At 50.6% G+C, this 15223-nt stretch overlaps 2 protein-coding genes across 3 annotated transcripts; both read left to right on the forward strand.

Moving 5' to 3' along the window:
- Positions 1-485: 485 nt before the first annotated feature.
- ssbp4 (single stranded DNA binding protein 4) lies at positions 486-9371 on the forward strand. The gene is made up of 14 exons (XM_062455251.1): positions 486-564; positions 909-1024; positions 1855-1914; positions 2218-2284; positions 2366-2433; positions 2754-2809; positions 2990-3035; positions 3121-3156; positions 3298-3352; positions 4122-4192; positions 4292-4370; positions 4714-4742; positions 5004-5105; positions 5968-9371. Exons 1-14 carry the CDS (start codon positions 486-488, stop codon positions 6106-6108), a joined length of 1005 nt encoding a protein of 334 aa, XP_062311235.1. The 3' UTR covers positions 6109-9371.
- Positions 9372-9649: 278 nt separating this feature from the next.
- fkbp8 (FKBP prolyl isomerase 8) lies at positions 9650-14915 on the forward strand. Of its 2 annotated transcripts, none has more exons than XM_062455249.1 (9): positions 9650-9774; positions 10343-10592; positions 10802-10971; positions 11319-11407; positions 11568-11788; positions 12117-12289; positions 12683-12760; positions 13419-13553; positions 13946-14915. In XM_062455249.1, the coding sequence occupies exons 2-9, from the start codon at positions 10343-10345 to the stop codon at positions 14036-14038; spliced, it is 1209 nt and encodes a 402-aa protein (XP_062311233.1). In that variant the 5' UTR covers positions 9650-9774; the 3' UTR covers positions 14039-14915. The 2 variants fall into 2 exon arrangements, with proteins under 2 accessions (XP_062311233.1, XP_062311234.1); XM_062455250.1 differs by having other exon boundaries at positions 13952-14915.
- The last annotated feature ends 308 nt before the right edge of the window (positions 14916-15223 follow it).

The following is a 15223-nucleotide window of genomic DNA, read 5'->3' on the forward strand; positions in this document are numbered from 1 at the left end:
TAAAGTCATAGTAGCCTAAGATAACCTGCTAGTATGCTAACCTGCAAGTATGCTAACATGATGGAATGCTCAAATGCTAGCATGCTAACATGATCATATGCTAACCTGATAGCATGCTAACCTGTCAGACTGCTGAGCAACAGGGCCAAGACTGGCCAGTAGTCTGGACTCTAGTAGACTACAGACTAGAGTAGCAGACTAGAGACTGGAGTAGTAGACTAGAGACTGGACTAGCAGACTACAGACTGGACTAGCAGACTACAGACTGGACTAGTAGACTACAGACTGGACTAGCAGACTACAGACTGGACTAGCAGACTACAGACTGGACTAGTAGACTACAGTCTGGACTAGCAGACTACAGACTGGACTAGCAGACTACAGACTGGACTAGTAGACTACAGACTGGACTAGCAGACTACAGACTGGACTAGCAGACTACAGACTGGACTAGTAGACTCCCCTCCTGCCCGACAGGAATGACAATGAGGCGTGCTGAGCTGCTGTTTCTCCAGGCTTTGTTTGTTCGGTTGGTCTTCTGGCAGATGCACACTGCCCCTGGTGGTGAGGAGTAGGCACTGCCCCTGGTGGTGAGGAGTAGGCACTGCCCCCTGGTGGTGATGAGTAGGCACTGCCCCCTGGTGGTGAGGAGTATGAGGGGCTGCAGGGCCTGCAGCGGGGGGGGGGGGGGGCTGTGTGTGTGTTTGTGTGTGTCTGTGTTAGAGCATTCATTGAGTGTGAATCAGGTAGTGGTACAGTACATTATCTCAGTGGTGGAGGTCTGTCACCTGCATGTTTCAAGATCAATAACCTCCTTCCACCCCTCCCTTCCCCTCCCCACTCCCTCCCCCTCCCCCCTCCCTCTCCTCTCTCTCCCTCCCTGTCCCCCCTCCCTCCCTCTCCCCCCTCCCTCCTCCCCTCTCCCTCTCCCCCCTCTCAGGGTCCTCCAGGATCTCAGCCGTCTCCCCACTCACAGCCTCCTCCACACAACCCCAACAACCCCATGATGGGGCCTCATGGCCAGGTAAGATACACTCACACACACACACATGCACGATGAAGACCTGATACATACACACTCACACATTCACACACAGACCCACCATCTTGGCAAATCTAAAGATAGAGGAGAGACTATATAACTGGTCCTCCAACACACACACACATTCCACTTGTATTATTTACCTGACTGCAAGCCAGTTTCTGTAGTGATGGCATCATATGTCATGGGTCTGTACAGATTGGTGTGTGTGTGTGTTGGTGTGTGCGTGTTTTCCAACTTCTGTATCTGATCCAGGTCTACTGTCTCTCATTCAACATGCTGACATCATCCACCTTTCCTTCTTTCTCTCCTCTCTCTCCTCTTTCTTTCTCTCTCTTTCTCTCTCTCTCTCTCTCTCTCTCTCTCTCTCTCTTCTCTCTCTCTCTCTCTCTCTCTCTCTCTCTCTCTCTCTCCCTCTCTCTCTCCTCCTTTCTCTTCTCTCTCATACCCATCCACTCTCTCTCTCTACACCTCTCTCCTTCTCTCTTTGTCTCTCTCTCTGCTGGATGTTGGAATGGAGGGATGATGTTCTGTGATGCTACAGCTACCCCTGCTGTCAGACCTGGGTACTGCACCAGAGGGGAGAATACCATGTACCAGAGATACAACATCACAGTATTAGATGTCATAACCTCCACCTCCTAGACTAGTGAACTAGAGAAACCAATGATCAAAATCATCATAAAAATAACAGAAACATAACATGATATAATCAGAATAATAACTTAATGTGGAAAAACATGTGGAATACACAGACCTAGTGAGGGGTCATATTTTCTCCTCCTCTCCCTCTCTCCCTCTCCTCCCTTCAGCCTTTCATGTCTCCACGGTACCCAGGCGGACCCCGCCCTGCACTCCGAATGCCAAATCAGGTACATTTACTCACCTGGAGGCCACGCCCCCTTACCTGTCTGAACACCTGATCAAACTCTGTCTGAGTTTACTGTGTCTGGGAGCTGAAGGTTACACCTTCACAGCTCACTCATGGTTACAACTGGCGATTCTATTCATTAGGGAAATGTGTTGAGACCTAGATTTAATCCTCTCCATCTCTCTCTCTCTCTCTCTCTCTCTCTCTCTCTCTCTCTCTCTCTCTCTCTCTCTCTCTCTCCATCTCTCTCTCTCTCTCTCTCTCTCTCTCTCTCTCTCTCTCTCTCTCTCTCTCTCTCTCTCAGCCTCCAGTGGGAGTTCCAGGGTCACAGCCACTCCTGCCAAACAGTCTGGACCCCACCAGACCTCAAGGTACGCACACACACACACACAGGCACACACACACACATCTTGATGCCACACACTAACACACTGTCCTCTGTCTCCTCCCAGGACACCCTAACATGGGGGGTCCCATGAGGATGACAGCCCCCAGAGGCATGGGAGGCATGGGCCCACAGGTACACACACAAACACACTACACACAAAAACACACTACACACACTACACACACATTACATTTACATTTAGTCATTTAGCAGACGCTCTTATCCAGAGCGACTTACAGTAAGTACGGGGACATTCCCCCCGAGGCAAGTAGGGTGAAGTGCCTTGCCCAAGGACACAAGATAAATATGCACAGCCGGGAATCGAACCGGCAACCTTGTGATTAATAGCACGATTCCCTAACAGCTCAGCCATCTGACACACACATACACACTATACACACTACACACACTACACACACACACCCTCCTGACTGTGTGTCCTCTCTGTGCAGAACTATGGTGGAGGCATGAGGCCTCCTCCTAACTCCATGGGTCCTGGGATGAACATGTGAGTCACTCTGATGAATGAATGAACATGTGAGTCACTCTTGATGAATGAATGAACATGTGATGAATGAATGAAGTGAAACCTCTGCACCTCTGGGAACAGCTCAATTTGTCTGACAGTCTGCTTCCTGTTTACTGTCTGCTTCCTGTTTCCTGTCTGCTTCCTGTTTCCTGTCTCCAGCGGTCCTGGAGGTAGAGGTCCCTGGCCCAATGCCAACGCTAACTCAGTACGTCACCTTTGTATTCTGGAGTGTCTTTGATGACTCATGACTCATCAGGCTGACTGATGTTTGTTCCCTGTTTCTTCTCTAGATAGCGTATTCTTCTTCCTCTCCGGGCAACTATGTGGTAAGTCTCCCTGCTGGTGGTGAGGTGTGTTACATCACATCGACCACTGACACAACTGGAAACACGTCATACATGTTTTTTTTCTTTCTCTCTCTCTCTCTCTCTCTCCCTCTCTCTCCCTGTCTCTCTCTCCCTCTCCAGGGTCCTCCAGGGGGCGGAGGTCCACCAGGAACTCCCATCATGCCTAGCCCAGGAGGTGAGTCTCCTCTCTCCTCTCCTTTCCCATCCCCCCTCTCCTCTCCTTTCCCCTTCTCTCCTCTCTCCTCTCCTATTCCCTCTCTCCTTTCCCCTCCTCTCCTCTCTTCTCTCTCCTCTCCCCTCCTCTCCTCTCATCTCTCCTCTTCTGCCCCCTCCTCTTCTCCCCTTTCCTCTCCTCTCCTCTCACCTCTCCTATTCCCTCTCTCCTCTCCTTTCCCCTCCTCTCCTCTCTTCTCTCTCCTCTCCTCCCCCTCCTCTCATCTCTCCTCTCCTCCCCCCTCTTCTCCTCTCCTCTCCTCCCCCTCCTCTCCTCTCATCTCTCCTCTCCTCTCCTCCCCCCTCTTCTCCTCTCCTTTTACTAGCCCGCTTCCCTAGCCCGCTTCCCTAACCGCTCAGCCACCTGACTCCGACTCCTTTCCTCTCCTCTTCTCCTCTCCTGCTACTGTGTAGAGGTAGTTATTATTTATACACCTCAAACCCTCTATTGTGGTGAGTTGCTCCGGAAACTCCTGTTCACACGAGACTGGAACACATTTTTCCACTGCAGTCGCCAGGACCACGCTCACACACACATACAGTTGAAAGATGTGTAAGAATGGACATATAAAAGCACCAAGCACACCAACAAGGCCACTTACAAACAGCAGACTCACAGTGTGTGTGAGTGAGTGTGTGTACGTGTGGGTGGGTGTGAGTGTGTGTGTGTGAGTGTGTGTGTGAGTGTGTCTAGGCTGTAAAGGTGATTGTTGTGGTGTTTCTCCTGCCAGACTCCACCAACTCCAGTGAGAACATTTATACCATGATGAACCCCATCGGCCCCGGAGGGAACAGGCCCACGGTGAGACCGGGGGAGGTTGTTATGGTTACGTCCTGTCCCTGCTCCTCTGTGTCTCCCTGTGTTGCCATGGCAGCGTGTTCTGACTGTGTCTCTCTGCAGTTCCCCATGGGTCCAGGTCCGGACGGTCCGATGGGCGGGATGGGATCCATGGAGCCACATCACATGAACGGGTCGCTAGGTAGGTGTCAACGCCACGGTAACGGGTCGCTAGGTGGGTGTCAACACCACGGTAATGGGTTGCTAGGTGGGTGTCAACACCACGGTAACGGGTCGTGTAGGCGTGAGCAGTGTCAGTGTGCCCTCTGGTGGTCAGCAGAGAGAACACGTCTCTCTTCAGGACAGGATGATGAGGGAACAGATGTTAACTGGATCAGACAGGTTCACTTCATCAGTAAGGGGGATGAAATCTGATCTCTGTCTCTTTATCTCTCCTCCTCTCTCTCCCTATCTTTCTGTTTATCTCTACCTCCTTCTGCATCTCTCTCTATGTCTATGTCTCTCTCTCTCCCTCTCTCTCCTAGGGTCTGGTGACATGGATGGGTTGCCAAAGGTGAGGCTCCTCTGTCATGTGACAGCAGCATGTTGATCACCTGACCATAGAGACCCTCTGTCATGTGACAGCAGCATGTTGATATGAACGCTGACCATAGAGACTAGAGCAGGAAATATGAATCCCTGTTGAATCCAAACACTACAGTAACCCTGCCAGTACCACATGATACAGGAGGCAGACTGAAGATATGTATTGGACACTCGATATATTGTTTAAGTGATGGACTGACTGACTGACTGATGTTCTTTGATGTTTTAGAATTCTCCCAACAACATGGCTGTCATGAGCAACCCTCCCGGAACCCCTCGCGATGATGGGGACATGACGGGGAACTTCCTCAACCCATTCCAGAATGAGAGTGTGAGTTTCTAACGCCTGGCCCCTCCCACACCTGACCTAGCCCCTCCCACTGCCTGCAAACAGACAGCATGGTTGCCCTCTGCGATGTGGTTTCCCCTCGGCGACATGTTTGTTTACACGTGCTGCTTCCTGTGACTACTGCTTCCTGTGACTACTGCTTCCTGTGACTACTGCTTCCTGTGACTACTGCTTCCAATACAGAGCTGTTTTCCATCCCTCCATCCCTCCATCCTTCCCTCCCTTCATCCCTCCATCCATCCCTCCCTCCATCCCTCTCCCTCCCTCCCTCCATCCCTCTCCCTCCCTTAATCCCTCCCTCCTTCAAGCCCTGCTGTTTTACAGCCTCAGATTAGTGCACCTGGCAACAATGCATGAATGGCAAATATTTACTCACACACAGACACACACATACACATACAAGTATAGAGTGTGAAGTTGGTTGAAACACTGAATGAAGTTGCTTATTTCTTGGATGATATTTAACTGTGTAGACTGACATGAGGAGTTACTATAGTGTTGGCTTATCTGTTTCTCCCCTCCTTTCCTCCTCCTTTCCTCCTCCCTCCCCTCCTCCCCTCCTCCCTCCCCTCCTCCCCTCCTCCCTCCCCACCTCCCTCCCCTCCTCCCTCCCTCCCCTCTCTTCTCTCTTCGCAGTATTCACCCAACATGACGATGAGTGTGTGATTGCTTTTTTTATTTTATCTTTTTATTTTTATTTCTTAATCTCTGCCCCCCCTCCCCCTTCCTGGTACTCTTACCACGGTGCATCTCGCCCCCTCCTCCCCCTCCTCCTCCTCCCCCTCCTCCTCCTCCCCCTCCTCCTCCCCCTCCTCCCCCCTGGCTTGGCGTGTCCCTGGATCAGCGGGCCCCTCACCTCGACGCTGCGCCTCCCAGCATGTGCAAGATGGGGGGCGGGAACAGGAAACAGTCACAGACACACAGGAAGGGACTCTACACAGACTCTCCCTGCCTGCCAAGCTTCCTCACACGCCCTGGGCAGTAAGGGGTCACCCGCCCCCTCCTCAGATGACCCCTGACCCCTGAGTCCATCCTGCTGCCATGCTCACCGCCTCTCCTCAGTCCTTCAGTCTTTCACTCCAGTTCCCACAATGCAGCAGAGGGGGGGGCGGAGGAGGCCTGTCTCTACGACGACAGCGTCCTGCTTCTGAGAGCGGAAAGCTGAACTAGTGATGTCATTAAGGGCAAGGACGTTGTTCATTTCATGTTTATATTTGATTGGTTATGTTATTAATCTGATGTTCCTTGAGGATTTGTCTTTTTTGGGGGGGGGATGATGTTGTTAGGGACTCCAGTGAAGGGCACATTGTAATATCAGCATCAGCTACTTCAGAAGAAGCACAAGGACATTTCTGTTTACACGTGTTGGATGTGTTTAGTGTCCAGTAGGTCAGCTCCTCACACAATGCACCACTCCTGTCTGGTCACATGTCTGCCTAGGCGGCTGCTTTCTGCTGCTGACGCTTGAGTTTAGTTTTTTGTTGTCAGTTTTCCGACGTAGAACTTTGTCTGTGAACCTCTCTACACATCCTTGTGTTCTGGGGTTCATCCTTGTGTTCTGGGGTTCCTTCATGATGTCCAAAGCTTGGTGTCAGCTTCATCTTCAACTCCTCATAACAAGTCTAGGAAGTTTTTATAATTGCTGTTGTTTGGTTTAGACTGAATTCACATTCAGACGCTGTTGTTGTTGTTGTTATTGTTGATTATAGTTAATTCCTTTGTATTGTTTGATTTTAGTTACAAATTCTATGAAGTGTATTCTGTGTATTTATGTGTGTGGAAATCAAGCCCTTTGAGTCTGCACATCCAGACAGGTTCTGTCTGCTGCTGTGCCCAGCCAGTCTCACATCCAGACAGGTTCTGTCTGCTGCTGTGCCCAGCCAGTCTCACAATCACTCTGTGACATCCCACAGCGAGGGTGACATGACCAGCTGACTGTCACCACGCTATAACTGAATCATCGTGGCCTGGGTGAGTCCTGGATGAATCCTGGGTGAGTCCTGGATGAATCCTGGATGAATCCTGGGTTAGTCCTGGATGAATCCTGGGTTAGTCCTGGATGAATCCTGGGTGAGTCCAGGGTGAATCCTGGGTGAGTCCAGGGTGAATCCTGGGTGAGTCCTGGATGAATCCTGGGTGAATCCTGGGTTAGTCCTGGATGAATCCTGGGTTAGTCCTGGATGAATCCTGGGTTAGTCCTGGGTTAGTCCTGGGTTAGTCCTGGGTTAGTCCTGGGTGAGGCCTGGGTTAGTCCTGGGTTAGTCCTGGGTTAGTCCTGGGTTAGTCCTGGGTTAGTCCTGGGTTAGTCCTGGGTGAGGCCTGGGTTAGTCCTGGGTTAGTCCTGGGTTAGTCCTGGGTTAGTCCTGGGTGAGGCCTGGGTGAGGCCTGGGTTAGTCCTGGGTTAGTCCTGGGTTAGTCCTGGGTTAGTCCTGGGTGAGGCCTGGGTTAGTCCTGGGTTAGTCCTGGGTTAGTCCTGGGTTAGTCCTGGGTAAGGCCTGGGTGAGGCCTGGGTTAGTCCTGGGTTAGTCCTGGGTTAGTCCTGGGTTAGTCCTGGGTAAGGCCTGGGTGAGGCCTGGGTTAGTCCTGGGTTAGTCCTGGGTTAGTCCTGGGTTAGTCCTGGGTGAGGCCTGGGTTAGTCCTGGGTTAGTCCTGGGTAAGGCCTGGGTTAGTCCTGGGTTAGTCCTGGGTTAGTCCTGGGTTAGTCCTGGGTTAGTCCTGGGTTAGTCCTGGGTTAGTCCTGGGTGAGGCCTGGGTGAGTCCTGGGTTAGTCCTGGGTTAGTCCTGGGTTAGTCCTGGGTGAGGCCTGGGTGAGGCCTGGGTGAGGCCTGGGTTAGTCCTGGGTTAGTCCTGGGTTAGTCCTGGGTTAGTCCTGGGTTAGTCCTGGGTAAGGCCTGGGTGAGGCCTGGGTTAGGCCTGGGTTAGTCCTGGGTTAGTCCTGGGTTAGTCCTGGGTAAGGCCTGGGTGAGGCCTGGGTAAGGCCTGGGTGAGGCCTGGGTTAGTCCTGGGTTAGTCCTGGGTTAGTCCTGGGTTAGTCCTGGGTTAGTGTCATGAGGAAGATACTTGGTTGACAGCTGGGTGTGGTTCGCCCGCTAGTGAAGCTCAAGCTTGTGAGGTCATGAGAGTAGCGCTCGGTCGAGACAACTAGATTCAAACTAAACCATGTAAACCCTTCCTGGGAAAGGAGTTCTGAGAGCAAACATTTTTGTATTTATCAGACACCCCCCTCCACATGAACCCATTACCCAGACTACCTTCTCCTGGATTTCTTTATTTGTAAATACTGTAAAATGCATTTTGATATCATTGACATGTTTTTATATGTCAGTCACTACCAATGATTACAGCTAAAAGTAAATTATAAATTAACTGTTCGTGTTTTTCATAATCCAGAGACGCTTTATATCTCGTTCCATCTTTATGACAACTAAAACTAAAATTGAGGGGTAAAATTTGAATATATGAAAAATTACTTAGAACATGAAAACCTTACAGTTCCGCAAATGTTCACTACGGAATGCTCGGATGCCACAGCGTCACTATGTGGGGTTAGTAAAGTGACGTATAAGAGAGATTTCTGTGAATGAATCTCTAATGTGAAAAGATTGCCCACGTCCTCGTCCCAGCGGACTGATCAACGGACAACATAATAAAGTTTTTAAAATGAAGGAATTTCTATCAATTTAAGAAAACTTAAAATTTAAAAAATACTTAAAAACCTCATTTTAAATTAAGAATAGATCACATCTAATACTTATGGGGAAAACTGTGTCCTTTGCTATTCACTTCTTCAATAGCGCTGTAAAGATGGATCATGTCTGATCCTGTCTCCCTCGCCTGTGTATATCATGTTGGCCATCTCTGTACTGCCATTGTGATGTACAATACTGTATTATTAGGAAGATGTGGGGGTGGGGTGGGGTCGGGTGGGGTGGGCTGGGGTGGGGTCGGGTGGGCGGTTGGTGGAGGTGGAGAGGGAGCGGACATATTGATTTTTCTGTAATGTACATGGTCCTTTCTGATGACACGGCAGTATTTAATATGAAGCAGTCAGTCTCTTGGGTTGGCTTTGTAATTCATGGTTGGATAGTTCAGGATCTTGTGTTAGGGATAGCTGTCTTGTGTAGGTGATAAAGATACCATTGTATGTTTCTTTATATTGTAAAGTTTTCTTTAGACTGAAAGAAAAACTGATAATTTGCTTATCAAAAAAGAAACAACTGCATCAATAATAAATGTATTTGATTTATACTCCTAGTCTTCACTATGTCATCAGTAACACTGACAGTCAACGTCACACACGGTGCTTAATACATTAAACGCAGTGGATAACACAGTCCTACAGTGTTCGTAATCTTGATATCCTTTATATTTGAAAGCATTTATAAAGAGTAAAACCAAATCTCTTACACATTTCTGTTGCAGTCTTGTTTTTACAGTCTATGGTTGCGGTCAATGACCAATTTAGATTAGGTTATTCCATTGATTGATAATTCGACCAATAGCAGAATTGTTTACAGAAAGTGGGCCAATAGAAACACAGGAAGCCTGAAGGTGACCAGGAAATGCTGGCGAGCTGTCACATCGGTGGGAACCAAGGAAAAACACGAATATAGCAACCAAACGCTTTATCTCTTAACAATTTAGTTTCAAGGTAAGCGTTTCTACAATCGTGTCTGGTCTTACTATACATACTAGCTCGTATGTTTAAAATTCACTTTGAGAAATGCATTTGGCTAACCGACTTGGATGTTTGGTGCGTCTGAACAGCAACAACAACAGTGCTTGCGAAAGCTAACGTTAGCTATGTTAGCCTGTAAGGTTGAGGAAAGCAACTTGCTAGAAAGTTCTGGAAACGTCCCACTGGACACTTCGGCCACATGGGATCATAACGACCCGCATCTCATAAACATGTATTTTTGTTGATGTATAGAAGGCACTATTTACCTGTTTAATGGAACTATTAACTAGCCTAATACCTGATTTAGGTATGTAGTCTGCTTAATATTCCTAGTATTACGAGGTCCGTGAGGATAACTAGTAGAGCTACAGTAGCTGCCTGTTGAGTAAGTTACGCCGTAATTTACGGTGAAACGAGAGAATTCTCAATACGCACATGCAATGTTTGTGGACCAACCGACAGACACAGATGCTAGTCGCAGTTGAAAGATTAAACGGTCTAACTATTAGCTTCGTCGCTTGTTTCTGACTCAATTCGACAGATGGGCGACACGGAAGAGCTCAACGGGGCCGGTGACAAGCAGGACTCGATCCCATCCGCCAAGAAGTCTGTGCGAGCATCGTTGCTAGACAGCGGGGAAGACTTCGAGATTCTGGACGATGAAGACGTGGACGACCCTCCTCCGCTGGAAGACGCCGGAGGAGGCAAGGAGGAGCCGGCTGGCGAGGAGCTGGCTGGCAAGGAGGCGTCAGCAGGAGAAGCTCCAGTTGATGAGTGGATGGATGTATTAGGTACGTAAGGAGTGATCGCATGATATTGATTGTTTACCTGTTTAAGGTTTGATCCAGTGTACGTGCTGGTGGCTAGTTGGTGCACATGTCAGGAGTAATATACTTTTACATTGACATTCTCACTGGTGATGGGTGTGTGACTGAACAGCTGATTGGCTGAGCTGTGTGTGCCGGTAAAAGGCAGCTGATTGGCTGAGCTGTGTGTGCAGGTAACGGACAGCTGCAGAAGAAGGTTCTGGAGGCGGGGCGGGGCCCAGACAGCAAGCCCCAGAAGGGCCAGGAGGTGACGGTTCACCTGAGGACCAAGCTCGCTGACGGAACCCTGATCGCTGACGAGCCAGAGCTCTCCTTCACCCTGGGAGACGGCGATGTCACCCAGGTAACTAGCATCCAGGTGTAGCTAACCAGGTGAATACTGACAAGGTGTAGCTAACCAGGTGAATACTGACCAGGTGTAGCTAACCAGGTGAATACTGACCATGTGTAGCTAACCAGGTGAATACTGACCAGGTGTAGCTAACCAGGTGAATACTGACCAGGTGTAGCTAACCAGGTGAATACTGACCATGTGTAGCTAACCAGGTGAATACTGACCAGGTGTAGCTAACCAGGTGAATACTGACCAGGTGTAGCTAACCAGGTGAATACTGACCAGGTGTAGCTAACCAGGTGAATACTGACCAGGTGTAGCTAACCAGGTGAATACTGACCAGGTGTATTCCCCAGGCGCTGGACCTGACTGTGCAGTTGATGGAGATGGGAGAAAAGTGTCTCGTCCTCACCGACTCCAAATATGCTTACGGCTCCATGGGGAGGTAGGTAGGCTGCCTAGCATCCCGCAGGCCACTGGTGGACTGTTAGATGTTATATTATTATGGGTAAAAGATTCATCTGTGGGATCTGCCATGTCGCTGGGGTCTGGGAGAGGCTCAGTCTGAGGCCTGTGTCTGGTCTGGTGCCTCCTCTCCCGGGCAGCGTGGAGCCGGCGGTGTCCCCGGGGGCTGAGCTGGGCCTGGAGGTGGAGCTTCTGGGGGCCCTGGAGCCCCCCGACCTGGAGATGCTGCCCCCGCAGGAGAGGAACTCCTTGGCGGGACGCAAGAGAGAGAGAGGCAACTACTACTACCAGAGGGGGGAGTACGCCTTCGCTGTCAACTCCTACGCCATCGCCCTGCAGATCACAGAGTCCTCGTCTAAAGGTCAGGAGCTGGCCTCGGCGCTCACCCCTGCTGGTCACCCTCTTACCTTTGTTCATCCAGCATGAGTTTATCTGAAGCAGCGTTCAGGTGGGACCATCCCAGCCTCACCCCCCTCAGGGTGCTGGTCTTCTGGAGGGGAGTTACACACCACCAGGGTGCTGGTCTTCTGGAGGGGAGTTACACACCACCAGGGTGCTGGTCTTCTGGAGGGGAGTTACACACCACCAGGGTGCATTGGGAAGAAAACTCAGTAAAGACATTCCTCTGTGGGTGGGAAGTAGGTGTGTGTGTGATGAAGGTGTTGTGGTTGACTGATGTGGTGTTCCAGTGGACATCAGCCCCCAGGAGGAGCAGGACCTGCTGGAGGTGAAGGTGAAGTGTCTGAACAACATGGCGGCCGCCCAGCTGAAGCTGGAGCATCATGATGCGGCCCTGCGCTCCTGCGTCGCCGTCCTCGCACACCAGCCAGACAACATCAAGGCTCTGTTCCGCAAGGGCAAGGTGGGGGGCCTGAACCCTATGTGCCTGCCTGCCTTTCTGCCTGTCTGCCTGTGTGCCTGCCTGCCTGTGTGCCTGCCTGCCTGCCTGTGTGCCTGCCTGCCTGCCTGCCTGTGTGCCTGCCTGCCTGCCTGTGTGCCTGCCTGCCTGCCTGCCTGTGTGCCTGCCTGCCTGCCTGCCTGTGTGCCTGCCTGCCTGCCTGTGTGCCTGCCTGCCTGTCTGCCTGTCTGCCTGCCTGCCTGCCTGCCTGTGTGCCTGCCTGTCTGCCTGCCTGCCTGTGTGCCTGCCTGTCTGCCTGCCTGCCTGTGTGCCTGCCTGTCTGCCTGCCTGCCTGTGTGCCTGCCTGTCTGCCTGCCTGCCTGTGTGCCTGTCTGACAGTGGTATGTCCTCCTCCAGGTGCTGGCCCTGCAGGGGGATTATGCTGAGGCCATCAGGATCCTCCGCAGGGCTCTGAAACTGGAGCCAAGCAACAAGGTAACAAGCAACAAGGTACACATCCTGTCCTCCCATCCCCCTCCCTCCCTCTCCTCCCTCCTCCTCCTTCTCCTCCTCCCTCACTCCCATCCTCTCCTCCTTCTCCTCCTCCCTCACTCCCATCCTCTCCTCCTTCTCCTCCTCCCTCACTCCCATCCTGTCCTCCTTCTCCTCCTCCCTCACTCCCATCCTCTCCTCCTTCTCCTCCTCCCTCACTCCCATCCTGTCCTCCTTCTCCTCCTCCCTCACTCCCATCCTCTCCTCCTCCCTCACTCCCATCCTCTCCTCCTTCTCCTCCTCCCTCACTCCCATCCTGTCCTCCCATCCCCCTCCCTCCCTCTCCTCCTGGGCTGGTTGACAAACAGGAGCTGTAGTTCCCACCCGTGACCAGCAGATGGTGCCAATGTCCTCATGGCGGAGGAGGCGGGCTGGAGGAAGTGCAGACTCAGCACTTTGGCAGGTCTGGCTGGAGGCTGCTTGGTGCTGTAAATATCCTGGGGGGATGTGGTTTGTGTGTGTGAGTGTTGCAGGGCAGTGGTGAGATTGTGCATTCCAGTACGTGGACAGTAAATTGAGGCATTGGGAAAGGAGGGCAGGATTCCAATGATGTCAAGTGTAACCCTGCAAGTGTGTGTGTGTGTGTGTGTTCTCCTGGAAGACGATCCACGCTGAGCTCTCCAAGCTGGTGAAGAAACACTCAGAGCAGAAGGGGGCGGAGCAAGCCATGTACAGGAAGATGCTGGGGAACCCTGATGGCTGCAGCGACCTGCAACCTCCCAGCTCCAGCTCCTGGGTGAGACCTCACCTCACCTCTCTTCACCTGGGGGAGACCAGCTCCTATCCTCACCTCTCCTCACCTGGGGGAGACCTCACCTCTCCTCACCTCACCTCTCCTCACCTGGGGGAGACCTCACCTCTCCTCACCTCTCCTCACCTCACCTCTCCTCACCTGGGGGAGACCTCACCTCACCTGGGGGAGACCAGCTCCTCACCTCTCCTCACCTGGGGGAGACCAGCTCCTCACCTCACCTCTCCTCACCCTCCTCTCTGGTCTGACTGAAATAGTGAGGGGATGGATGTATACTGACCATCCATCTCCTCTCCTTACATCCTTTTCTGAACTTGTCCTCCTCACTCCTCTTCTCCCTTTCCTCCTCTCTCCTCCTCCTCTCTCTCCTCCTCCAGGGAGTCGGAGTCAGTTGGAAGTGGCTGTTTGGTGCCACAGCAGTTGCCATCGGAGGTGTGGCCTTGTCCGTGGTCATCGCTGCCAGGAACTAGACCTCACTTCCTGTTTGCCTGAGTGCTCCAGAGTGGGAGTGTGGACTCCAGGCAGTGCCTTGACCCATGACCCCATCAGGAGAGGAAGGGGGATCCTCCTCTTCCTCTGCTCTCTGACTACAAAGATTGAGAGTTGTATGTGACAAATACTATACAATCAAAATGTATGTGGGAGTACCATATATGTATGTATATATGCCATACACTAATAGTTTATTTGCTGCCAATGTTTTGAACTCATGTTTAGAGATTTATGGTGGTGAGTGAATAATTAAATGAGCACTAAAATGTGATTCCAGAGTAGCTAGTGTGATTAAGGTCCTATATTTTTAAAGGCTGTACAGTTCTGTAATGCTCGTTATGCTCGTTATTTTTCTTTATTCCAGAGGATGAGTGAGTGTTAGTGAATCCTGCATGATGAACACCAGAGATGCTGTGATCTCATCTCCCACTGTTCCCGGGCATGCAGGTTCTCTCCCACCCCCACCCCCCCCACGCTGCCCCCCCCCCCCCACGCTGCCCCCCCCCCCCCTCTCTGTTGAGTATGAACACTGCTCTGGAAAAATGTAGTTGATACAAAATACCTCACTTTGAATTTATTAGACCAAACTTTGGAAAGTGAATCTCCAAAATATCCTGTTTGGTCGGTTTATAATTTTTATGTGGATTTTTTTTTTTAGGGTTGTTATATTCCTGTTGATTGCTTTGTGTCTGGTGTTTAATTCAGTTTATTTATTAGATTTGTATCAGTTTATGTTTTACACAAGCAGTTGCAGCCCACATTCCGCCACAAAGCCCCAACAGAAACACCACCTCGCCAGCTTGACATTCCCAGAGTTTGTTAATTTTCTCAATAAAAGTTTGTCTCTTCTGTTAATGCTAGTCAACCTATTAATTTTGTGTCCAATCTTAAGTCTAATTATTACACTATTGCTGCACAGGCTTGGACCTGTAAGTGTCACAAGTGTATTTTTCCCAACATTTTTATATTTGGCAAAATAGTCTGCAGATAACACAATTTTTTTTATTTTTTATTATTAAATCTTATGTTTGGAATTTTAACATTTTTAACAATAATTGAAGGTGATCTTACCTCATATGTACTCCTGAAAATTGTCTAGTCCTACTAACGTGTTTAAATATGAAAAGCGTTGGTTTAGTGGGGCCTTTAGATGCCCACAGAAG

This window comes from Osmerus eperlanus, unplaced genomic scaffold (genome assembly GCF_963692335.1).
Source record: "Osmerus eperlanus unplaced genomic scaffold, fOsmEpe2.1 SCAFFOLD_65, whole genome shotgun sequence".
Classification (NCBI taxonomy): domain Eukaryota; kingdom Metazoa; phylum Chordata; class Actinopteri; order Osmeriformes; family Osmeridae; genus Osmerus; species Osmerus eperlanus.

Bases quoted from the DNA above. Each gene is read 5' to 3' on its own strand.
- fkbp8 (XM_062455249.1), top strand. From the start codon at position 10,343: ATGGGCGACACGGAAGAGCTCAACGGGGCCGGTGACAAGCAGGACTCG. The intron at 11,408-11,567 runs GTAGGTAGGCTG...TCTCCCGGGCAG, and splicing joins GCTTACGGCTCCATGGGGAG to CGTGGAGCCGGCGGTGTCCC. The intron at 13,554-13,945 runs GTGAGACCTCAC...CTCCTCCTCCAG, and splicing joins CTCCCAGCTCCAGCTCCTGG to GGAGTCGGAGTCAGTTGGAA.
- ssbp4 (XM_062455251.1), top strand. From the start codon at position 486: ATGAGGCGTGCTGAGCTGCTGTTTCTCCAGGCTTTGTTTGTTCGGTTG. The intron at 1,915-2,217 runs GTACATTTACTC...TCTCTCTCTCAG, and splicing joins CACTCCGAATGCCAAATCAG to CCTCCAGTGGGAGTTCCAGG. The intron at 3,157-3,297 runs GTAAGTCTCCCT...CTCCCTCTCCAG, and splicing joins CCTCTCCGGGCAACTATGTG to GGTCCTCCAGGGGGCGGAGG.